This window comes from Mytilus trossulus, chromosome 11 (genome assembly GCF_036588685.1).
Source record: "Mytilus trossulus isolate FHL-02 chromosome 11, PNRI_Mtr1.1.1.hap1, whole genome shotgun sequence".
In the NCBI taxonomy this organism is placed as follows: domain Eukaryota; kingdom Metazoa; phylum Mollusca; class Bivalvia; order Mytilida; family Mytilidae; genus Mytilus; species Mytilus trossulus.
In genome coordinates this window covers 41,928,193-41,955,042 of record NC_086383.1, presented here as the reverse complement: position 1 = coordinate 41,955,042, position 26,850 = coordinate 41,928,193, and the positions used below count along the sequence as shown (strand labels likewise).

Sequence of the window (26,850 nt, the reverse complement as noted above, 5' to 3'; positions counted from 1 at the left end):
TCTCTTTTCTGTTAAACCCATCTATATGCAGACTCTCATGCAATGATTGCGGATTGAATTAAGAAAGCGTCGAGATCTTATAGCCAACAATAAGTTAAAAAAAAAAAAAAAATAGTGCAAGTCTATCTGCTTATCATTGTGTTATTGACTACTCAACCATCTAATGTCCGTCCGTCTGTTTGCCACGATCGGACAATATGATTGGTTATACCGTTATTTACTCTTTCTTCGATGTCAACAGATGGACTAATGTAAGGTCGTGTTTTGTACTAATATATTGATAATCATGTGACATTTATTTAATACCTAAGGGTCACCAAAGTTCAGAATGTAACGTGATGGTATCTGTATTGACCGGGTTATATAAATGTAATCGGATTAAAACAAGGACATATTGATAGGTTTCAGTCCTTCAAAACATTGATTGTTTTATTTGATAAGCACAGATCAGCCCGACGGAAAAGAGGAATCTGGCAGCTACTTTTTTTCTAAAATGATCTAGCTGTTTGCTTTTTAGAAGACTGAATTGAAAATGTTAAGAAAGACCCGACATCATCGAATAATATATAATATATGCATTACTTTATACTTATAGTTTTTTTTTATATAGATTATAACGTTGGTTTTCCCGTTTAAATGGTTTTACATTACTAATTTTTGGGTCCCTTTATATAGCTTGCTTTTCGGTGTGAGCCAAGGCTCCGTGTTGAAGGCCGTACCGTGAACTATAATTGCTTACTTTTATAAATTGCTATCTGGATGGAGAGTTGTCTCGTTGGCACTCATACCACATCTTCCTTTATCTATTTAGAGTTGAATGTTATCACAGTCAAATAAGAATATACAAGAAATCTGATTTCGTTACCCTCCATACAATGCCATATGGAGTAAAATGTCACTTGGATGGAGAGTTGTCTCATTGGCACTCATACCACATCTTCTTATATCTAAATTCTTTTTTTTTTTTAAATTAGCCTGAATGTATCAATGTTTTATTTATTAGTAAAAGACGTGTTTACTTGCGGTTACATTGATTTCATTTGAAAGTAATTATACTCCTCATCAAAAGTGACTTACACTTCACTATATTAACTCGCCTGCTCGTATCAAATTATGACATGATATACGAGGATAACGAAATCAGAGATCTATGTTTTAATTATATTGAGTCTATATTTCAAGATAATCCGTTGTAATGACTATTAATCTGACCAGTAATAACGGAGACATATTACATGTTGCTGGTATCATGATAAAGAAAGGATATATTGCGTCAAATTCGCGAAACAAAATTTCAACGGTCGGGCATGAAAACGCAAAAAAAGAGCAAAGCTTTTATTTAATAGCTGGCTGTCATCTAAAAGTGACAATACGGTCCTCAACATATACGGGACAAAAACTCTAATGATGCGCGCAAACCTTGGCGGATCCAGAAGTTTTCAAACTTGAAGGGGGCACTGACTACATATATTAAAGAGGTGGAACCGCTCAAGTCATGCTTCAGTGATACCCTATGTAATCAAACTCTTATTTATATCAGTGCAAATAATTATATAATATAGTTAAATTGTCAAATATGCAAAGTAAATTTTGTTCAACAATGTTTTTACTGAAAATCAATTATTACACAACTTTATTTTTTTCAAAATATTTTTTATAGTTCCGGTATGGCTCATGTGATAATTGTCATTTTTCTATGAATAGAACTTGTTAATTTTCTTTTAAATAAGGTTATGTGTATTGCTTTTACATTATTCATAATCAATACGATATCGTACCTTTGACATCAACCAATCAGAACGTTCTATTTTCTGTGTGAACTTTAACCCCACCTCCACATGATCCGCCATTCATTCAGACGTCAAAATTTAGGTTTTCTTCAGTCTCTTCGCAAATTAAAGAACATTATCTTTGAGGATAACAGTACAAATAATTGATTTTAACGGATATTTTAGGCCACATTAAAGGACTGAACTAAAGGAAATAGCTTGGTAAGTGCATGCAATAAAAAATAAATCGAGTTGTAGTGATACCGGTGTTTGACCACACGGATATTGACCCTCGGGCTTGACTACACTGTTTCTATCACTCGTGTATTGTATATGGGTATTTGACGTAACCACACATAATGACTAGACCATAACAATTAGCATTGTGATTACCAATAGACAAACAGGTGAATAAGGTGAAAGTACATGTGTCTGTTCTATGTTTGTGTTCATCTTGGGGAGTCTGGCTTTGAACACATAAGAACTGAACCTATATATATTTGAGTAAGTGAACATTTATATATCTTCATCAAATCTATGCAAGATTCATATATTTTTACAATAACATACTTGAATGTTCTATTACAATTATTGTACTCGAAATTGGCAATTCATCAAAAAGGCATTTGAATCTGTTTATCATTGTTTATATATATTGGTCCTCATCCAAAACAGATAACATATCAATGTGACATGGAGTAGAAAAATGTAATAATTGTTTATAAATTATATAATTGACAATTTTAGTCCATGAAGATTGGAATAAAGGAATTTAATTGTTGAAAACAGTTGACCTACTTACAATTGTAAACATACCTATTTGTACATGTTGCATGTATTAGAAATTCTAGTTGGCATTCCACAGATGTCTTCATGTTTTATCCATGTAAAAATAGTTTTGAAAAACACCTGCCCCTTGAAAATTATATTCCTGTCAAATTTTGGCATGTTAAAATCATTAAATTTGTCTTGGTCATGCTTAGCGCTACTCTTGAGTAAAATGTACATTTTGTATAAAATATAATAAACTATATACAATTAGATTGTAAAAAATGATGGGCGGTAAAAGTAAATGTCTCCTAATTGTAGATGTTTTAAATTTCTTGCAAGTTTTTTTTAATAAAGACCAAATTAATCAACTTATGTCAGTCTTATCAAAAGTTTTTCTGTGTCTTACATGCATCTGGTTAAAGGCAAATCAAATGTTACCATACCAAAATATAAAAGGTTATGTCATGTACAATGTATGTTGGAAAATTATAAAAACCAGAGTCAAAAGTTGGTATTATGAAAATAGTCTATTTGCCTGCCTGATTTATAAAGATCACATACATGACATAGAAAAAATAAAAATAAAATTCACATTTGATTTGATCAGACAATTGACATAAAAATTGAGAATAGAAATGTGGAATATGTCAATGAGACAACAGCCCTTCATATTAAAGAGCAGATAACAATGGCAACACAGCAAGAAAATCCAGCACCCGTAGATGGGCTTCAGTTCTACATGTACATGTCTGACAACCTAAATCTACCTGACATGCATGTTTGAACTCTGTTATAACAATCATACCACATCTAATTAATAATTGTTATACATGGAATAAATGCCTTGTCTAATTAATTAATATGGGTAAATAATCTGTCAATATTCTGTATTCCTACATGTCCTACACAGTTATGCCGATCAATATCAACCCAAGACAGTATATGGCACAGCAGCTCACGCCAGGGACACTTTTGGGGAGTTTACAAGATACAAAAATAACATAACCTGATGAAATGATATAGTGTCAATATTGACAACTAAGAAATATTTTTATAGCAAGAATAAACTTGGACAAGAAAATAACATACATGTAGTCACTTGCCAAAAAGACTAAGTTGTTTTAAGAAAGTTAATGTTTATGTCTGGCACAGTTGTTAAGTTTTTGATAAGGTTGCACCTGAAGGAAAAAAAAAACCCATTTTCTGTCTCACAGCAGAAGAAAAACATTAAATCTTGATAAAAAATTCCACTTGCAGTCTGACACCATTTATGTCGTAAGGAAGGTTATCTGCACTGGTATGACTGGGTTCTTTGGGATTTAAACTTGTGATTAACTTAACTGTGTCAGAAAAAGATTTAAAAAAATAAAAACTTAGTGTGAGCCAAAATTAATTGTTTCCGTCTTAATCTTATTCGTCAAAGAAAATATCATTCCTAATCATGCTAATAGTAACACAAAATTATTCTCTGAACCAAACAATATCTGAATTTTCTTGGAAATCCATTTAACTGACACGATCATCAAACTGAAAAAATAGTCCATTGAAATTGGGGCTATATTTAAATTTCATGAACTTTTAACAAGTTTAATATGCAGGTATGAAACCTTCAAGGTACAAATGTAACCTGTTATTAACAGTGAAATAGCAATCATTCTTTCACAGTTTATCATCATGTTAGGCCCATAGCCAGGATGTTGCTAAGCCGTAAGGGAGATTTTTTTGGATGTGACACTCTGACTTTAATATATAGTCCAACTTCAAAAGGTTTAATATCTATTTTAAATCTAATAGTCTATTTCTAGTAATTATTTTGTTTTCATAGAGGGCTTTTCCAAACATTTGCAGTTTGATATTTAGGAATTGTACAGTGGAAAATTCTATCTATAAATTGAAAATTGAAATTGAAAAGAAGTTATTTAAATTAAACATGAGGTCTTTATTGTATAGCCACCATTCAGTTGTTGTGTTATTTGTTTAATGTTGGGTTTCTGTCTCATTGACATACATGTATACACATATATATCACTCATCTCCATTTAGGGGACCTCTGTGGCCATGTGGTCTATTAAAGTATTGAAAATATTACAGGTCTCTAGCCTGTAAACACTGAGGTTGTGAGTTAAAATTGGCCCCCAATCTTATTGTCAAAAATTGTCAGTTTTCTGTTTATGGTTGATGGTTCTCTCTGGGCACTAAAGCTACCTCCACCAATTAAAACTGACCACCAGTAAATAGCACCATAATAATGAAAGTGGCATTAAATACCAATCAATCAATCTCCCTTTATTCTTACAAGGTTTAGTCATTTAAAAAAGTCTGCCGATGGGAAGTACGTTTTGGTTCAATAATTTCCAGGTAACTTGTAGTATTTCATCAAAGTTAAAATAATCACAAACCATTTTATTAATAGCTATTTATAGTTATTTCAAAGAGATGATCAGATAAGTATGTAATACTATGTTAATATTATTCAAAAAGAAAAATGTCAATAAACATTAAACATTTTGTGTACTTTTCCATTGTTTACAGATGAAGTTTTATTATATCCTGTTTTAGTACATGTATGTACTTTTTATTACATGTAGAGAAATATCAGTAAACTTTATTATAACTGAAAATTCTTATATAAATTCTAACTGCAATGTCTGCCAAGTAAATGCCAGTATTAATTTAAATAAAAAAATCAGTTCATACTTTTAAATGACTGTTTAACAGACTTGTATGGAAATAAAATTGGGTCACTTTGTTTTGATATACAATGTATGATATCTTATGAAAAAGTTTTAATTGTTATGATTGTAGTAATATTAGCCTGCTGTGATTTATATCAGGTTAAACTTTTTTATCACTGAAAATTCTAATTTTATTGGTTGTTATGGTCATGTACATGTCTGCCCTACATATGTACAAAATGCCAGTAGTAAAACGGAAATCAATTCATTACAAGGTTTTTAAATGTCTGTTTAAAAGACTTGTATGGAAATAAAATTAGGTCACTTCTTTGAAGGTGCAATGAACTCTGAGGTGTTGTTATTCAAACCCCCATAAATCAAAAGATTGGAGATAACAATTAAACATGGTTGGAAAAAACATACATGTATATATAGCGTGAATGCAATCATATATTTATAAGACTGACAGTCATGTGGTTTCAAGATTATTGGATCATGGCACATGACCATCTTAATCACAACAAGCATGACAAGTAATAAAATATGGTGGGTTAAGTCAGGTTTAATCTAGGGATTGTTAAATCAGGTTTAATCTAGCCAGTTGCCTTTAAATAAATATTTATACCATGATGTCAACTATTGGCAAAAGCCATACTGTTAGTGTATAGTATTCTATAATAGGCAGTGTTCTCACTTCATGTACTTAGACTTTTGAAGGTGAGCCTAGGCACTCGTTATTTTTGGCCATGGTGAGTCTAACACCACAAATTTTTTTTTTATTGCGAATATAATTTTATTTCAGTCTTTATGACCTAATCAGGCAATGAAATGACATTAAATTCAGATTACGTTTAGAATTTTGCTATATAAATGATGATGTGTGTGTTTAGTTTATACATACTATTTCAATCTTGATGCATCTTTGGACTCACCATTTTAAAATGGTAAGTCCAGAAAGATTTTCATGAGTCTTGGACTTATGGACTCGTTGCCCTGGATAAAAATGTGAAACTTCAATCTGATTCATGCTGAATTTGTTTCATATTTATTTGCAGGTTTTGGAAAAAGAAAAATTCATCTAATTTTAAAGACATCCTGAGTCCAATCACTGTGATGTCTACCATGTAAGGGAAGATAACACAGCATGAGTTATTTCAGTTATGTCGGCAAACTCTTTTCTAACGTCAAAGGATTTTACAATGAAATCAATGCAGCAACGTTAACAGGTGCTATAGATGTCATCATTGTAGAACAGGAAGATGGGGGATTCAAATCTTCACCGTTCCACGTTAGATTTGGTAAACTTGGGGTCATTCGAGCTAGAGAGAAAGTGGTGAGTTGGAGTTGATAAATTGTAGTAATAAAGAAAGTGAATATATATTTAACAGGAAACAACAAAAAATACAGGATTGTTCATAGTACAACAAATATGACAAACTTCAACCTCATACTCCGGAATAGAAATAAATGTCTGAATCCTATCATGCCTATGTGTAATTTCAATTAAAATTGGTGAATTTTTTTAATTAAAATTTATATTAAAAAAAAATTTGGATACATAATACGTGAAATATATACATGATATATGTGAGTGTAAATAATGTGCAATATATATCAATGTTTTACACACTTTAAGTGCTTTAATCATGTTAATAATTACGGAAAATCAAACGAAAAAATAACAAAAGGACTATACATGCTATTCAAAATGATATACAAAAATTCACAATGCTTATTTAGAAAAGTAAAACATGAGCAAGACAAACTACCCCATAAACGAGTGTGATCTTAGGTGCTCCAAAATGGGTAAGCAAATTCTGCTCCACATCTGGCACCCATCACATAAAAAAGTGTACATTAGAAATTCATTTCTGAAAGCACATACACTATTGAGATATGTAAAAAGACCACACTAAAACAATAATGGAAAAATTAGTCTTACATATATTTCCATAAAGGAAGCTTCAAGTGCTTGATACTTAAACACCTGCAAATTTGACCTGTGTTGAGTGCTGTTTCATTGACATAAATCTTGTGACGGTGAAATCTATTCTTTGTTTTTTACCCAGTTACAGACTACACAAACAAATTGGTCTGTTTTTAGAACATGTAGAGTGATATGGGTTATCTTTAACCTGGTTATTGATTTAAGATTGTACTGGTACCAGTACATTGAGTACAGAGTAAACCAAACATACATTATTATTAAGGGTATACCAATTTTTGTTGATTTCGTTGGTATCTTGGACATGTGGAATCCTAAATTTAAATGTTCAACTAAATACGAAATTTGTGTGGCTTGAATGCCGACTAATGTTAAACTACAAAATCAAATATCCAGTAGAACATGTAAAATACAAGTTTTCTTTAATCAACAAATATTGATACATGTACTAACGAAGATTAATGAATCCACTGTACTTGTATTCAATCTGCAGAGATGTTGAAATGCACAAAATGTAAATCTACCTTTCGTATAAGTCTTTCCAACTTATAACATGTATAAAGCTACAATGTACATGTAGCTAAGCACTCTTTACATATGATAGAAACTCTTTTATAAGATGACAATGGACAAATGATGGATGATATGGATAATGATATATAGAAAAAAGTTAGAAAGTTTATGCTACTTAACAAAAAGGTCAAAGGTGAAACCTGAAGATTGATGTCAAACCTCTCAGATTTCTCTAACCTTTATTGCTTAGAATTTACCATGTTTATTACACAAGATGGCCATCTGTCTGTTGATTATTCATACTTTGATTTGATTGTTAGGTTGACATAGAGATCAATGGAGAGGCCATTGATTTACATATGAAGTTAGGAGAATCTGGTGAAGCCTTCTTTGTTACAGAGATACTGACAGACGAAAATGTGGAGGTTTGTAGGAACATAGAATATAATCACATTTTCTCAGTGAAAGATACTTTGACAATTATTCCTAGAATAAAAAAGAGTCTCGAAGAAAAGTTCATGAACTGAATTTTAATCTGTTTTGGAATTGACATGTTTTAGCTTCTTATGTCAATTGCTGATTAATTTGTTTAAGTTAAAGTTTTTAATTGAACTAGTTAAAACAGTATTCAAAATTTATTCAACCTATTATGCCAACAGGGTATGCTGTTCATATAAGTTTCAAAAGGGTATGCTGTTCATATTACTTTTAGATATTTTAACATAATTTGGCCATTGTTGATATGTTTTTCAAATGCTTCATGTAACAACCTTGGTGGTTTGGATGTGTCATGAGTCTAAAGTTTAATTAAACAAGAATTAAAAAAAGTGTATGTATTTTATAATGTAACTTCTATGAATTTCAATTGTATATTTTTATTTTTTTTTAAGAAAATGAGAAAAAAACTTTAATAGCTGCTCATATTTATCACCTTTGTAATATTTAATAGGAGATTCCGGCTCATTTGGCCACATCACCGATGCCCTCTAGTGTTGACCTCATGGAGAAGGGAGTAATGGAGATGAAGAAGAAACATGGAGAGAAAAGGAAAAAAACAAAGAAAATCAAAGACCTAGACGAAGAAGAAGAGAGTGAACAGAATGAAGCGGTATGAGTTCTATTTCCATTTGTCATGATATCCTAGCAGATATATTAGAAATTCACATGTTTTTCACCATTTTGGGGATGTTTTTTTTTTCTTTGTGAAAAGTGTAACAAAACAGGTTTTGCAAAATTAAAAACTAGCATTTTGAATTTTGAGAGCATTATATGTATTTCTTGTAAAACAAATTGACATTCTGTGTGATGATCTATGTAAATGTGTCCGAAAAACAATACGGCTCATATGAATTATGATATTCCATCTGTACCTGACAGTTGGGTAAAACTTGTAGATAGTCTTCTTGAGTGAACATTCCCTTTCTCTACTTCCATCCTATAAATAGAATACAAGTTCAAGTTCAATATTCAATATTTTTACAAATTGTATGATGATAGGATTGGACATAAGTTTCATCAGTGGATTGATGTTAAAAGCACAATCCACTTGAGATGAAGTGTACTATTAAATTAAAAGATAATCTTCTTGATATTTTCAAGTCATTTTATTTCTATATTTTAATTTCTTGGATATTTGACTGTATGTTGAGGACGAATTTTGTTTTGAGTTGATAAATTTTTGATTCTTTTTTACAATTCAGACAGGGCAAGACAGTTTGACAGAGGCAAATGAACAGAGTAGGAAAGTAAGAAGAAAACGATCAACAAAAAGGAAGAATCAGACAGAAACCCCAAAAGTTGAATCCAGAACAGATGACTCTGAAATCTTTGAGATCGATGACGTTTCTTCTGACGAAGAATTAGCAAATCTTGCCTCCTCCAGGATTCCTCCTGGCTTGTCAAAGTCTATCAGCCTCCCTGTTGTTGAGGAGAATAAGTTTGAACGTACACGGGAGTGGGCTACACTATCATACGATGGATTCTCTCATGTATTTAGTGACACAGAAATGTCACCAGTTAGTAGGTTAGTATTAAAGTCTAATGAGTAATGTCATGATATACCGGTAATAATTTTAAAAAAAAGCTACTCTAGGCTGATTTATATTTTTTGATAATTATGGGTTGAATGAAGAGAACAAATAGAATTGAACTCCACTTGTTTTGGAATATCTTGAGGGCAAATGACAAATGCTTAAAAAGTTAATTACAAAACATGATAAAAGACTTGGATAATGTTACATAGTTGTAGGTAGTTAACCACAGTATGACATTAAGAGATACAGGCAGTTCAAAAATAGAAATAGTGCTATCAATATATTATGTAGGTACACTAAAAAAAATGCTGCAGATGGCATATAGCTGCATGTTCCAGGAACATTTGAATTAATCCTGAAGTGATTGGTACCCCAGCTTCTAAATTATAATTTTGTATGTTACCATGAAATAGTTTTTTATTTTGCTTGCATAAAACATCTTATTGTTAACTCTTTATTTTAGCCCAGTTGGAAGCAGGCCACCCTCCCCTAAGAGTGATACTGAGGTGGAATGTCACAGACAGTCAAAAGAATCATTCTTCACTGAAGAAGATACAACACTATGGGAATGGGGAGATTTGCCTAGGAAGTCTGTGACAGAGGTGCCAAGCTCTGCTGGTGAGACAGAGTCAAGAGACCATATAATGGGTATGTAGTTAAAAGTTACATCCACTCAATGAGTGTTTTTATTTTATTGCAAACATCTTGTCTGTTATTGTCCAACAAATATTGTAACACACTCTTGTTAGAAACTACTTACTAAATGACTGTAACCAGCTTGGCAGGATGAAGTTGTAATATGTGTTTGCTTTTTGGATCTGTCAGACACCCTGTTTTTCTGAATCTTTGTTATACATGTGGAGTATGCCTAACACAATCGTGGGTGTATTCTTGTATATACAAAGGGAAGTAATCCATATGATATTATAGAATTGTCATCTACCTTATGAACATTTTGTCTCTTGTGTCCATGCACTGAATACAGTATAGTATTTGCTATTAAATATATTTATAATCTTTGTATTCATTGCATAAAACTTCAAGAAGGCAACACCAGGCTTAATTAATGAATGAGACGAAGATAAAATTGAGAATGGAAACAGGCAATGCATTAAAGACACAACAACCTGACCAAAGAGCATAAAGACTATTCATTGTCACCAATTTAATGAATTGAAGAAACACATTATTTTATAGATACTTGATCATGTTGATTATGTGGTTTTGACATATTTTGCAAGAAGGTAGAGTTCAGGACCAATTGAAAGTCACAGGTCCTGTCAAAAGAATCAACATAAAAACCCTAAAGTTCCCATCTGGAAATAAAAGGTCCATGAGCTCAGGCTCACACTTATTAAAACCCTTGAAGAATCATGCTATAATCGATGAAGTTGTATTTGATATTTGTTATTTTCAAGATAATTTATTATTGTAGATCCGAAGCAATCGTCATCAGGGTTGTTCCAGTTTATGAAGAGTACAAGGAATGTCCGACACAAACCTGAGTTAGAGGGAATATATCTTGATGATCTGAACTTAGAGGAAATGAGTCCTGAAGTCGCTAAGCTATACTTTCCAAAAAGGTACGCAATTAAAGGTCACAGTTCAAATAAATAAGCTGCTGTTGCTGTTTAAATTTTGTTTTAATTTTATAAATTTTATAATTTTATAATTTTATAATTTTATGAATAGGTCAGGAATATATTTTTTTGGTCACATGTATCAGAAAATATTTTTTATTTATATGTTTAAAAGAACTGAAAACTAAGATTTAACTTAATTTAATTTTATCAGTAGATAACAATATATGTCAATATCAGCAAAAAGACATAATGTTCGACAAGTTATTGATAATTTTGAAGTTTTTCTGTTAATGAATGAGTTTATAACAGAACTTTGTACAATATTTAGGGAATGTATATAAAATAGAATGCATAAGATCGTCGCATGATTATTGTGAGCTCACGCTTACAGTTTAGACTACTGTTATATGTTGTTTAGCTGCTATAAATATTGAATGTTTTGATTTCGTCTATAGAAGCTGCTCCGAGCAGTAAGTAATTCATTAAGCCTTTTTTTTAACCTGCAGCATATTAGATATATACATTGTAGTGCACTTTTTTCAAATTAAAAAAAAAAGCTTTTTATGTTTTTTTTTATACCTGCAGCTTATTTTGTTTTTAAATAGATATAGTGCACTTGTTTTCAAATATTTAAAGATCTATTTTGAATGTTTAAAAGTTTTATTTATAAAATTTATAAAAGAAATGTTCTATCTTCTTTTTTTTTTATACCTGCAGTTTATTTTTTTAAGAAGATTTAGTACACTTTTTCTGTATTCAAAGATCAGTTTTAAATCTGTCTTTTTTTTTTTATATATACACATGCTTTTCCCTTTTTTTTTCACAATATATTATGCTTCTTTAATTTTACTATTTAAAGAATGTCGCATATGTAAGTAGCTTGGTGAATTACCCCCTATACCTTCTGTTAATGTAACATTTGACTTGTGTGTGTGTGTGTGTATGAGGTGCTAATTTCTTTGTTTTATTGAATTTTCAGCAATATTACTTCATGTATGGCTTATGTAAAAATTAAAGAAATAATTGCAAGAAATAATATTTGAATTGACATAACAAGTTTTCAGTTTTTGATAGGAGGTAGAAATGTTCTTTTTATGTCATATGTAGCTGATTATGAATAAAAACATGTTGAAATTGCTGAAAATTTATCTCTGTGTAACTGAACATTTGTAAATGCATGATCTATATATATATATATACATGTACATAACGTGTGTAGTCTTTCTAATTTATCATAAAGGTATTGATAGAATATTCAGTCTCTTTAACCATAGAAATCATACCCAAATGTAGCAGCTAGTTGACAACTATAAGAACAGAGTATATGAGACATAAAATTATTACTCATTTCATTAAAATCATTATTTATTGTACTTATCAGTTGTGTCGACATACGTTTTCATTAACTTGATCTGGCTTGAGGTTGTTATTAAAATGGTTGTTCCAGAGGAAGATGGAGGACGTTTTTTATTTTAATTTGATGTGCAAAAAGTTTCAACTGTTTCTTTCGACGAATGTTAAAACTTTTAGTCCCTAAAATAAGCAATGAACACTTCACTAATCATCACACACAGTATGGAATGTTGTTTAAGATTTAGAAAAAATTTGAAAATGCCTGTACCAAGTCAGGAATATGACAGTTCTTGTCCATTCGTTTTTGATGTGTTTTGTTATTTGATTTTGCCATGAGATTATGGACTTTCCGAATTGATTTTCCTCTAAGTTCAGAAATTTTGTGATTTTACTTTTCAATAAACCAGTTATATGATTCTAAATATATCCACTGGCACCAGCAAAATGGAAAGGGATCAATATAAATTGTGATAACTTGTGTCCCAATCAACTATGAATAAACACGTTTAAATTAATAGATTATATGTGCTAATATATCTTCATTTTGATTGGCTGACTTACCTTTAATTGCATTGTCTGCTGGAATTGTTATATAAATAAAGTTTAAATTTATATTGTACTTTGTTTTAAGAAGGAAAGTGTCTGCCGGTTTTTCCTAATTTTTGTTGTTGTTTATTCTAGGTTTCACCAGACACAGTTCCAGTCAATCAGAGAAAGAGAAGAAGACACAGAATCTGGTCGTGGTGCCTCACTTCCTGTCTCCCCTAACTCAGTAGAGGGCGCTGTATGTGGACCCCCTGTGTCCTTTCTGAGGTCTGAGGTCAAATCTCTTGGTGCCTACTCTATGTCTCTCTGTGGTGGTTTGTCAGAAGGTGTGACCTTGGAGAAGTTCATGCAGAAGATTGTGACCTATGAGGACCTTTGTGACAATCTTGGAATGATCAACAACCCAGACCTTGTCATTCGTATTGAAGAAAAGTAAGTTATGTTAAGAGGTCTACCCTGAAGTTAGCAATTCTACTGTGAATTCCTTTATTTTCATGGATACAATGCAATTTTCATGAATTAATTGAAAAAAAATGTACTTTTGAGGATGTTTAATTTGAGGTTTTACTAAGCCGTTAGAAATTTCGTATTTTTGTTGAACATTTAAATTCATTTCATTTTACTGTTTAAGTATGGGAAAGCACATGCCAATAGATATATTAATACTATATGATATAGCATCATAAATTTGAGAAGATGAAAAAATATGCAACAGCTCCTCAAAATAATAATATTTTTCAAGTTTATAAGTTAATCACATACTAAATGTGCCTGTTGAATGTTCAACAGGTATTATAACTGGATGACAGCAGCACCAATGATTCTGGCTCACCTGGTGTTTGAAAGGAATCTTCCACTGGTATGTATTTGCTCCTTTGCAAGAATAAAATACACACAAGGTCAAAATAAATATTGATTTATAATTCTAAATATTAAGATGTGGTATGTCAGAGTGCCAATGAGACAACCCTCCCTTCAAGTCACTATGTGAATATGTAAATATGTAAAAAAGAAAAGTATGTATTAATGCCATTTAAAAAATGAAATGAATTAAACAGCATCTTATCCTTCCTTGGCAATTGTGCTTTGAGTTTTTAATACCACATCATGACTCATGAACATGATGAATCTGAAAAGCCCTTTTAAAAATTTCTCTTTTAGATTTTTGGTTGTGTTTCTCAAAGTGCATAACCAGCGCTTGGTATGGTGATGTCAAGGAAAAGTGTGTACTTCTTTTCTGTAATTAACTCCAACAGTTTTCAATTAAGAATCACATCCTATTTCACTAGACTTCTTCAACAAAATAGAACACAAATAATTACTGTAATCCTCTGGACTCATTCTTTTTTTTGTGGAAAAAGGAAGACTTGCTTTTCGTAGATATTTGGTTTCCTGGTTTTGCCAATCTCTGCATACAATGTCTTTAGAAAATGTGTAATTTATTGAAACTTTCAATTCAAGGCTGGCCTGTACCCACGAAATATAAAAAAAATTATATCCAATATAATAGTGAGTCCACAGTGATCAATTCCTACAGTAGTTTTTTTTCCTGATCATTAATTCTTTGTAGAACTTTACATATTTATAAATTTGATACATGTATTCAGGCCCGTAGCCAGGAATTTCCAAAGGGGGGTTTGTTTGACTCACAAACTCGACTTTAACAGTCACAATTCGAACAGAACATCGACTTTAACAGTGCTTATTTGTTTTCAAGGGGGGTTCGTCCGAACCCCCCGAACCCCCCCTGGCTACGGGTATGTGTATTTTATATTCAGTATAAATTTTTTATACATTACAGTCTGCTATGAAGAAATTGACAGATGAGTATATGCCAAAAAAGAAAGAAAAGAGGACTAGTGGTGTGTCGTCATGGTTTTCATGGGGGAGGTCATCCAAGGTTATAGATCAGTCACAGCCACAGGACAAACAGGCCGTTCAGACATCTATGTCTGATTCTGAGATAGGAACAGGAAAGACGGTAAGATCTATAGAATTCACACATTTTGCTGCGGTCTTTAAATTGCGAAAAATTATGGCGTGATTGGTTTTGCAATAATTTTATTTTAAGTTTGAAAGGAGAATTTGTAAAACTTCAATAAAAATTTTATCACGTTTATGTCCATTGTTTAATGATTACACGTATAAATGCATGCACAAATTTCTGAACTTGCAATGTGATGAGTTCCAGTCCCAGAAAGAAATTATTGTCTTCTCGTTGATATTGAAAATAATTGATTTAAATTTTATACGAAATCTTGGAAGGAAACAGATTTGATTATAAAAATACCAATGCACTATTTTATCCTTCTCTCATACATTTGCTAAGGGAACAAGTTCAGAACCTATATAGACATTTCCCCATTTCCATTCTCAATTTTATCATGTATCTTCTTTTTATCAATTACCACAAATTGTTGTTTTCAGACTGATGAAAATTCCACATTGAGTCCCCCTACAAGCCTGCCTGCCAGTGTATCTGGTAGTCCAAGAAAAGTCAGAAAAAATACTGATAACAGGTTTGTTTTAGTTCTTAAACTGATACAGAACACTACAGGGAGATAACTCTGTAAAAATCAGCTAACATTTATATCACGTCCTATTGAGTGGGAAATAAAAAGCTTCTCAATGATCAAAATCAGTGTTTGTCAAACTGCTATGTGGTTTTAAGTTATTTTAAATTTTAATATTATTGTCAAAGGGTCAAAGTTAATATTTTGTCAAAAAAATAGCACCGTACAATAATTTCAAAGTGGCTTTTAACACCAATCAATCAATTAATCATTTGAGCATGCTTTACTGTGAGATCTTCTTTCAGAATCATTTTTTACCAACTTACTGTTTACTGAATACTTATGCTTAGTTTTACACATTATGGCCATGCTTAACATATTTCAGTTTGGCTGATGATGATCATACCTCCAGTGAAGCTGATACAGATTCAGATAGGAATGAGGCTCACAAAAGGGTCACTTCAGAGGTTTATAAGAAGACAATCAGATTGGACTCAGATTCTATTGTAAGTACTCATTAAATGAAAACAAAAAATAATTACATATAGGTGAGACAAATATCTCTGTTTCACCAGTTTATATTTCATGATGAACCCTGCTACTTTTTATCTCAATTTGTGACATTTTGAAAGGTACTAAGGAATTCAACAGTAAAAATATTAAATTTGATATGAAAATAGCACTAAACTGCAAATATGCCTGTTGTACTTTCATACTTTTTTTCACCATTTTCATTGTTAAAGATCAAATATGTTTATAATCTAAAAAATGTTGTTACTTTTATAACATACAAATGTTTAGAAATATTACAATATCATTACTTGAATTCTTTTTAAATTGAACCAAAAATGTTCAATATTTTCCACTGCTAGTACAAGAAAAGTCTCAGGAAATATAAACTGTTTGCTAAAAGTATTGTATCTATGTTTACAGAAAAAGCTGAATTTACAGCCTGGATGTAATGAGATTGTTTACTCTGTTACAACACAGTTCCAGGGGACAAAGAAATGTACAAGTCATATCTACCTGTGGAGATATGATGACAAAATCATTGTCTCTGATATTGATGGAACAATTACTAAGTAAGTATGAGTAGACATAATGTGGATCCATTAATAGTTTTGTTGGTACCATTTCATTTGTTTTGTGAATATCAATTTTCATGGTAGAGAGGCTGGCAACGTCAAAATACGTCTGCCATTTTATTCTCTTGGAGAAAAAATACACAAATCATGCATGTCATCTTTGAATTGAAAATTTACTACTTTTTTCGTAATTTTACTTCAAATACAATTGTAAAACTGTCTTGTTTAAAACATAAATATTCTAAGGAGATTGTTTTCTTTGAATCATGGATTTAGGGAAACTTGGATATTTGATTTTGTGGTTTTAACAAAGTCTGCATTTGAGGCAAAAGAACATATGTATTTCATTGAAAATTATGGTAAAGGTTCATTTTTACCTGTAAATCACACATTTAGTTGTATTCCACAAATAATAATAAATCTTTAGTGCTTTTCTCCAAAGTGTGCATACAAACTTATAGAGATATTTCCCTATGGTAATCTACATGTATACACACTAAATCACCATGAATGTATATAAAACCTACCACGCAATCCTGATAACAATAATGAATATTTATCCACTCCAGATAGTTAGCTGTTCAAACTGTAAAATGCCACATTTTCTATCCAAAGTGGAGAAATATTAGACCTAACATGATAAGAAAGTGCTAGAATCGGTTTCACCAATGATTCAAAAGAGAATGCTGATTTGCCAAGGACTGAAAGTTATCTTGAGGACAAACTGCTCAAATGATCACATAATTAAAGGAATCATATTATAACAGACTTTTGTATTCACTTTCACAGATCTGATGTTTTGGGACAGATACTACCCATTATTGGTAAAGATTGGTCACAGTCTGGAGTAGCTCAGCTGTATACCTCCATCAACACAAATGGTTACAAGTTTCTCTATCTGTCTGCTCGTGCTATAGGACAATCAAAGGTCACCAAAGATCTACTGAAGAGTATAAAACAGGAAGTACATGTCCTTCCAGAGGGTCCACTTCTGCTATCACCAACATCTCTAGTCAGTGCTTTCCACAGGTAAGGAGGGGTGATCTCAAAATGTAAAAAAAGTATTATCTAGCTAAACCTCTCACTTGTTTGACAGATTAATAGAATTCTGTAATGTTGACATCATTATATAAAAAGGTAAAAACAGGAAGTACATGTTCTTCCTGAGGGTCCGCTTCTACAGTCACCAACATCTCAAGTCTAGGTAAGGAGGGATGATCTCAAAATGTAAAATAAATCTGTTTTGTTGACAGCTATATGTCAGCAAATCAAAAAGAAGTAATAGGTAAAAATATTAAAAATTGGAATCTGCAGCCAACATTGTAATATGATCTTAATCACTAAAAAAACCAAATAATTGATTTAACAAAGAAAATATCCATTTTCACTTTCATCATCATTCAGAAATTCAGAAATTCAGAAATTTATTTATAAGTACTTTTTTAAAATTTCCTGAAATTGCAATATTTAATCTTTCAATATTGTCCAATATGCAACAATAGCAATAATAAATGTGTGTATAAATTTGTTAATTTACAGAACAAATAATATGATTTTTTTAACAGGACCATTTTTTTTTCTTTTTTGTTTACTAGTCGTTGCAAAACAATACTTTTTTTTCAGTTTTTTATTTAAATAGTGGTTGGTTGAAGATATACTTCTGTATGCTATTTTTGTTTCTAGAGGTCATATATATATTTGTTATTACAACTGCTGATTTTCTTTTAGAGAAGTGATTGAGAAGAAGCCAGAGGAGTTCAAAATAGCCTGTCTGAAGGACATTGGTAGCTTGTTCCCTCCCTTTACCCAAGCTTTCTATGCAGGATTTGGCAACAAAATTAATGTAAGTTATAGTAGTTTTGCATTGAATAAATTCTTTTGTAAAGGGAAAAGACTACTTGAGAGAAAAATTCTGAAATTGTGATTTAAAGACTGGTCATCATTATTTTGTTTTACAGGCAGTTTCAGCTTTTGCTTGAAATGCCTAGACCGATCAAACTTCCTCTATAAAGGTGCACACTGATTGTACTGGAGTCCAACTGCCAATATATCATGTTCATTGCAAGTGAGGTGATGTAGGTTTGATTCAATTCTTTATCAGGTCAAACAAAGGACTTGAAAATTTCATATTTGCTACTTCTCTGCTCTGTATTTAGCAGTAACAGTAAGGGGAGGGGTGATATCTTTCTGGCGACTGTCACTTGGTGAACTGGTCCTGAATATGGGCTTAATTTGCCACTGGACATTAAAAGTATTAGCCTTTAAAACTTAAAGGTTTCATTTTTGTTGACTGACTATCTGTTTTAGTTGACAGGTCTCATTTTAGCATCTTATAAGGAATTTGGATAACACTGTGTACTATAATGTCTGCATTCTAACTTTCTGATTTAACATTTTATATTACAGGATGTTTATGCATACACAGCCATCAATATTCCACCGTACAGAATCTTTACAATCAATCCACGTGGAGAACTCAAACAAGAATCACACTTTACATTCCAGTCGTCGTAAGTATACAAGTCAACACTGGCAATTCATAAGAATGCATTGGATATATAAAAAGAAGCTTTGGGTATGAGTGCCTATATGAGACAACTCTTAACAAAATGACACAGAAATTATCAACTATAGCTATAGGTCACTGTACATCCAATAAACGAAAAACAAATATGTACTAGTAGTTGTCGTACAGTAGTTGTCGTTTGTTTATGTAATATATACGTGTTTCTCGTTTCTCGTTTTGTTTATATAGATTAGACCGTTGGTTTTCCCGTTTGAATGGTTTTACACTAGTAATTTTGGGGCCCTTTATAGCTTGTTGTTCGGTGTGAGCCAAGGCTCGGTGTTGAAGGCCGTACTTTAACCTATAATGGTTTAATTTTTAAATTGTTATTTGGAAGGAGAGTTGTCTCATTGGCACTCACACCACATCTTCCTATATCTAGTAACACAGCAAAAAATGATAAACACTAAATTACAGACTCATTATTTGGAACAGACACAAAACATACAGAATGTGGTAGGGTTAAACATGTTAGCAGGATCCCAACCCTCGCCCTAAACCTGGGACAGTTGTGTAACAGTATAAACTATCAAAATCAGTTGAAAAAGGCTGAACTACAAATAGAAATATAGCAAATAAAACTTGCTTGCCTGAGTGGTTTAAGGTGGTACCCAACACTTTCACTAAAATTAATTTGGATCGTTTAATTTTCATAAAATTTTGTCAAAATATTTACTTTGACCCTTTAACAAAAATATAAAAAAAATTATAAATTTTGAACCAACCGTTTTGTCAGAAAAAATACACTGGTTATATAGCAGTTTGACAAATTCCATTTTTGATCATTGAGAAGCTTAATATTCGCTTTACAACACAACGTAATTAAAACGTTATACTGATTTTACAGAGTTATTTCCCTGTAGTGTTTGGTACCACCTTAAGTAGTCAATCTGAGGTTATGAAATCTAATTCTGAACGGGGCAGGTGCACTCGACTATACTCTTGATTGACTTAGAGTGTTAGTTTTCCTACTGAAGGTTGATGATTCTCTCGGGGAACTGCAACTTCCTTAGAATATTAAAAATGACATCCAGGAAATAGCACAATGATATTGAAAGTTGTGAAATCTTAGAATATTAAAAATGACATCCAGGAAATAGCACAATGATATTGAAAGTTGTGAAATCTTAGAATATTAAAAATGACATCCAGGAAATAGCACAATGATATTGAAAGTTGTGAAATCTTAGAATATTAAAAATGACATCCAGGAAATAGCACAATGATTTTGAAAGTTGTGAAATCAATCAATCAGTTAATGAATCAAATAAATTTTATCTGTTTGTAGGTATGTAAGCCTTACTGATATAGCAGACCATTACTTTCCCCCGGTTATACATGAGAATGCATTGGAAAGTAGTGAGTTCAGTAACACAACATTTTGGCGGGAACCACTTATACAAATTGAAGACACAGAGCTCCAGCTTTTGGTTGGACCACCGAAATGACGTGACGCACCAATGGGTAACCAGTCTAAGATGTTAATAGAAAACCAGTTGAACAAAATGGTTGGCAATCAGTATTATATCCATAGCAATAACAGCATTGACCTGCTGGACGATATTTTTGAAGATCATGGCGAAGACCAAGATGATATTGGACAGGCCATTCAGATGTCCGATGAAAATGGAAAGGATATGTCAATTTGGTTGCTACCATTTAAAATTTATCTGTAAAGATTTCTGTATTCAACATATTCTCCCCAACTTCAAAATACAGTTGTATGCTAAATGGTGATCTGAGTTAAAAAAAAAAAAAAACCAACAAAAATGAACTATAATAAAAAGTTTTTCCCTAAAAAAATTGCCATATGACCAAAAATTTAATTTTTGAAGAAAATGATGTTTTGATATTCAAATATCATAAGGTTTTATGCATTTGTATTGGACTGAAATATAAATGAAAGACACATCAGTACACACAATGACGTATGATTTGATATGGAAAAACAGTACAGAATAACTTGCATTACAATCAGAAACTAATATATATATTTTAGATTTTTCAATTAATAGTTGTATTATATAATTTCATTGTTTATTGACAGGGTATTAGAGCATTTTTAAGCATATTTTTTTTCAAATCAATTTATATTTGGTTGTAGTTCAGTTATGCTATCAGTTACACTTTCAGGAATATATATTTATTGCTTAAGATAAGTTTCAGCATTAACATCAGTTAAGTATTTAGTGAAGAAATACTGGTTACTCATTGGGTTATTATTGTGTTAGGGCTATTCCAGGAAACAGCATGATACGGTTGAGGGATGTTGCAGGGTTGAATAGCACTTTCCCCCCAAAAGTCCATCCATACAATTTAAATTAGATATTAGATAGAAATATGATGCACTTTTGTGTGAATCTTGTTTTGGACCCTGCTACACCAATATTGATAATATTAGGTGATTTCTTACCCCTCTCCCATTGTGGAATAGCCCTTAGAAGTGATTTAAGTTAAATCTCAGGTTTTTTTATGTGTTAGATATTTTCATTGTTTTTCATTACTAGACAGGTTGAATTTTTTGTGGAAACTAAGATAATTTTGCAACTAAATACAAAAGTAGTTACATTTCTAAAATAGATGTGACAAAGCTGTTATTATTTTCCAAACAATCTCCATGACAACTTATACATATTCTTTGATTGATTTTGAATACTTCAAATTGACATGCAGCCATGAAAGACAATTTACATTTGTCTGAAAATAAAATTACTCGTGTAGCCTCCATTTCATTTTAATTATTGACTAGTCTGTATTAAAGATATCTAGTTTTTTCTAGTAGTAACCAGTAATACATGCCTTAGTTTTCCACAAAAAATTAAACCTTAGTTTAGGAATTATCATGATAATTATTTGAGGTCAATTGTTTTATGTCTATAACATGCTCATTCCAATACAAATATTTATTTCCGTTAGTTATTCCTGGACCTTTATATAAAAAAAAAATTGAGTCCTCAGATTCAATACCTGAAGTTCTAGGACAAGTTTAGAATTATTTTATGTCTTGAAGAAAAATTTAAAAGATTTTCCTACTTATAAGGTAATGATAAGTTAGTTTTATAAAGTTTTGGTATAGAAATTCAAATTCCAAAAATGTATTTGAAATATGTCTGATTATTATTTTTTTTTCTGAAGCATTTATCTAGAATTCATTCACAATTTGCAAAAAATATTTTTCATTTTTTATTGGAATTTGATCATATATGATATTTATGTATGATTATTCTAATAATCCAATATCAAATGACTAGATATTTTCTATGTGTCTACTATGTAAACATTTAGGCCACACCCAGTCATGGGATATTAATTATGTAATAAATAAGTCGGATTATTCAGTTTGGTAATTTAGTATGTTATTGACATGAAAGTAATTGACAGTGTAGTTAGAAAGCTTACGTTTTATTAAGCTGGTGTTCTTTATTAGATTTTTGTATCAAACAAGATAGTATTAGAGATTTGTTTCAGGTCATTTTGTATATTGTTGCATTGGTGTGTAATTTTAGGTAAAGGGAAGTAATTTCGTTATGAAACTTAAGTTATCTACCTTCATTTTTGCAGGTGTTTTTCTTTGTGTTCAGAACCATCAAAAATTCATATAAAGAATCCATTTTGATGATGTGAAAGGTTTTAATTGGTTTAATTTTGGTTTCAAGTAAAGCTTTGTGGGTGCAGCTTATTTTAAAGGCCAATTTTGACAATTGCTTTATTTTCTGAACACCAATAATATCTTTATTCTGAAAAACACTTTTTTGAGACATGAAACATCTGTTTCAAGTTCATGTGTTGTTCTTCTCCATTTTAGAATTTTTGTTTTACCTGTATTTTGTTCATGAATTTTGTTTATTATGAGACACAGATACAGCTTCTTTCAATAACTTAGATTGTTTTTCTCTAACTGTTGATGTGTATTTCTAATTTTCAGTCTGTACTCCAGATTCGTTTTCTTTTAAATGATTAATGACTTTTGAACAGCGATATACTGCTGTTACCTTTATGGATAAAAGGCATATTTGTCTTTCATTCTTCATAGACCTAGCTTCTTCAGATAACTAGGATCTTAAAGTCATTTTTGTCTCTCATTCTGTTTAGAATTGGTTCAAGGTAGTCTCATATTATCATTCAGAGTTGATCTCAGTTAATCAGACCTCACCGTTTTATTGACTTTTGTTTTTGTTTTCCGGTGTCTATCCTTATTATTTTTGGGTGAAAAAGATGAAATTAGATATTTTGTCATAGACGAATCAGTCAAATTTGTGAAATGTTGATTTTAGCTAGTTTCAACCTTTCATATTTCAATTTTAAAAAGGAAGTTGCAATTTGTTTGTTGTACAACAGTTAGTTACAGTTTGATTATGTGTTTTAATACATGATGACCTGTGTGGCAATTAATCTTGGGGATTTCATCATTTTTTTTTAAATGTTGGAAGCTGCTTGAAAAACTCGGAAAAATATTGTAAATATTTTAGGTCACAAATAATAGAATTATTATAGAAATTGAAGCATTAAGGTGGTACCTAACACTACAGGGAGATAACTCTGTAAAATCAGCTAAACGTTTAAATTACGTTGTGGTGTTAATGGAATATTAAGCTTCTCAATGATCAAAATTGGTGTTTGTCAAACTGCTATATAACCAGTGTAATTTTTCTGATAAAACGGTTGGTTCAAAATTTTTGAAATTTATTTTTTTTTGTTAAAGGGTCAAAGTAAATACTTTGTCAAAAATTTAATGAAAATTAAACGAGCCAAATTGATTTTAGTGAAAGTGTTAGGTACCACCTTAATATTTTGTACATATTTCATGTTAACTTTTGGTGCTATTTATCACAGTTTCATGTATGTGTGTTGTAATTTTTTCAAGCTTTTTCATACCATTTTTCAAATTATATGTTAAATGTTGTCAGATCAATTGCTAAGACTTTTGAATTGACCAGGGAAAGGAAGGGACCATGTTTCATACAGAATACCGTATAGCGGGTTATTTTCGCGGGTGTAAAATTTCGCGATTTTCATTGAATCAGGTATACGAAAAATTTTGGCGGTTATTATTTTGGCGGATTCAACATTTTTAACATTACCTTTGCATGTACACTTTTAAATTGGCGGAATTTATTTTGGTGATTTTGTACTAACCGCGAAAATAAGCGAAAATTTACACCCCGCGAAAATAACCCGCTATACGGTAGTTCCCATATGTTTACATCAGTTTGACCACTTTATCAGAGTCCTTACCATTCCTAGTTTATACAAAACGTGATATATTTATATTGTATGAAGCTTATGGTTAAATGATAACCAACTGAATATATAAATCATAAATTTTCCTCTCTCTCCATGATATGTGAGTAGATGTTTTTGTAAATAGGATCTGTTTTTTCAGCATGCATGCTAAATAACTTGGAAAAGAAGTTTAACATCAATATTTACACTAAAGGTTATTTAAAAATTGACGAAGGAGCTGTAAATTTAATATTTTGAGTCTCAATTATAAGTGCTGTTTATGATCAGATGTTTTGTTTAAGATACAGTTTCATTTGTGATCTTTTTATTAACAGAGTCAGAGAAGTTGCTTTAAGTCATCTTCTCTATATATACATGGGTCTTTCGTTTTAAAAACCCTGAATTATAGTGTTAACATACGTCTTTCTGTTATTATTTTTCAAGAGTGATGTATTATTATTTTTTTTTTTAGAATTCTCGTTAGTCAAAATGTTACCATCCATGACATTTCTCATTTAACTTCAAACAAATTAAGTTGTGCAATAATTATTAAGGTTTTGTGGTGCATAAATCACTGTTGAATGAATAAATAAAATATATCTTAGGATACTTGACATTGAAGATGATGCTTCCATTTGGTGCACTTTCGTTAAATGATGAATTTTAATTTGTTTTGTATACTCAAAATAATTAATTCAAAAGAAACCCAGAATAAATATTTAACAATGAACAAAAATAGTTCAGAATTCTGAATAATACATTTGATAAATCAAAAAAACTTGTTAATTCAAATAATATATAATTAGTCTTTCTTGTAAGTAAATAGTCACACTTGGTTAAACATGAAATGTTCATATCAAGTTAATTGTGATATCGGAGTAGTAATCATAATCTGTTTTGGGGCTGCTCAGTGATAGAGAGAATTTATATAGGTTGTTGTCTCTTTGACACATTTCCCATTTCCATTCTCAATTTTATGAAAGTAAAAGTTGAAATATTGTACCAAACATGTGTATGATTGATGATTAGTGTGGAAATGGCTATAAACGTCAGACTAGTAAATATAATCTGGTATGGTGCTGCTCTGGGATAGAGAGAATTCTATATAGATTAAGATTATGAAATAAAGTTAAAAATATTGACCAAACATATGTATGATTAATGAATAGTGTGGAAATGACTATAGACACCAGAGTGGTGATTATAATCTGGTTTGGTTCTGCTCAGTGATAGAGAGAATTTATTTAGAAGAGACTGTAAAAAAAGTTGAGATATTGTACAAAACCTGCAGTACACAGGAATTGATTGGTTTAAAGATTAAATTAAATTGTGAAGAATTGATTATAACATTAGTTTTGTCAGAAATTGGGATGATTGTCAATCTTTAAGCTCATTAGTGAACACATATATCATTTCGTTTTGAATGTTTAACTATTTTAAACCAACAAAAATCTATATTTTATCAGTGTATATTTACTGTTAGTGACAAAATAGTTATGTATTCATTGCAGATATATATTGATGTATTGTTTGTATTGCTAAGCTGTATGTCATTTTGTAAATTCACAAACATTTTGTGTTTAAATGCTGTATAAATGCTCCTGCTTGTTTGTCCTATAGTTATATGTGTCATGTACCACACTGTGTGATTGCAAGTAATGTAAATCATGTATATTTTTTTTACTTTCATAATGACTGTCTCTGCTTGTGTTTAAGGTGTTTTTCCTTTAATCATGGAATAATTTCACTGATTTAATGACGATTTAATAGTCATGGAAAGTCCCACATTTGCTTTCCTACTCTTGTAGTAGTTAGTCGTAAATATTCTGAAATAGGTACGGTTTCCTCAAATTTCAGTTAAGAAAAAGTTTTAGAATCTATGTTGTATTCAGCAAAGTTGACCTTGTGCATTTTATTTTAAAAAAATGGGTATCCATTTAAAACACATTTTTAGAATCGAAGCTGCTCAATTTTCATTTTTGTAAAGAGGATGGAAGGGACAATTTCTATTATTTCAAGTTTGACAATGTGGAACTTTCCATGATTTCTGACCGTCTGTATTCATTTGAAAATCAAATAGTTTTGGAAATTACCTGTGAAACAATATGTTTTCATGTTAGTTTTTGAAATCAATTTATCTGTAATTGAGCATCTTGCTGTTGCATTTTACATAACTGTATTATAGATCATAGATCAAAGAATGTTTGTTGTCTGAGAGAGATTTTGTTTACCATATGTTTAAGTTTGATGATAGATATTAAAAATATTTCCAATA

The 26,850-nt window shown here is 31.0% G+C and overlaps 1 protein-coding gene across 1 annotated transcript; it reads left to right on the top strand.

Moving 5' to 3' along the window:
* The first annotated feature begins 1,843 nt into the window (after positions 1 to 1,843).
* Positions 1,844 to 26,850, top strand: LOC134691133 (phosphatidate phosphatase LPIN2-like). Its single transcript, XM_063551412.1, has 18 exons — positions 1,844 to 1,991; positions 6,271 to 6,548; positions 7,994 to 8,098; positions 8,623 to 8,781; positions 9,374 to 9,696; positions 10,170 to 10,354; positions 11,142 to 11,289; positions 12,149 to 12,160; positions 13,324 to 13,620; positions 13,978 to 14,047; positions 14,990 to 15,169; positions 15,616 to 15,707; positions 16,087 to 16,207; positions 16,635 to 16,783; positions 17,576 to 17,815; positions 18,515 to 18,629; positions 19,193 to 19,296; positions 20,641 to 26,850. Exons 2-18 carry the CDS (start codon positions 6,360 to 6,362, stop codon positions 20,798 to 20,800), a joined length of 2,649 nt encoding a protein of 882 aa, XP_063407482.1. The 5' UTR covers positions 1,844 to 1,991; positions 6,271 to 6,359; the 3' UTR covers positions 20,801 to 26,850.

Bases quoted from the DNA above. Each gene is read 5' to 3' on its own strand.
- LOC134691133 (XM_063551412.1), top strand. From the start codon at position 6,360: ATGAGTTATTTCAGTTATGTCGGCAAACTCTTTTCTAACGTCAAAGGA. The intron at 16,208-16,634 runs GTAAGTACTCAT...CTATGTTTACAG, and splicing joins GATTGGACTCAGATTCTATT to AAAAAGCTGAATTTACAGCC. The intron at 19,297-20,640 runs GTAAGTATACAA...ATCTGTTTGTAG, and splicing joins CACTTTACATTCCAGTCGTC to GTATGTAAGCCTTACTGATA.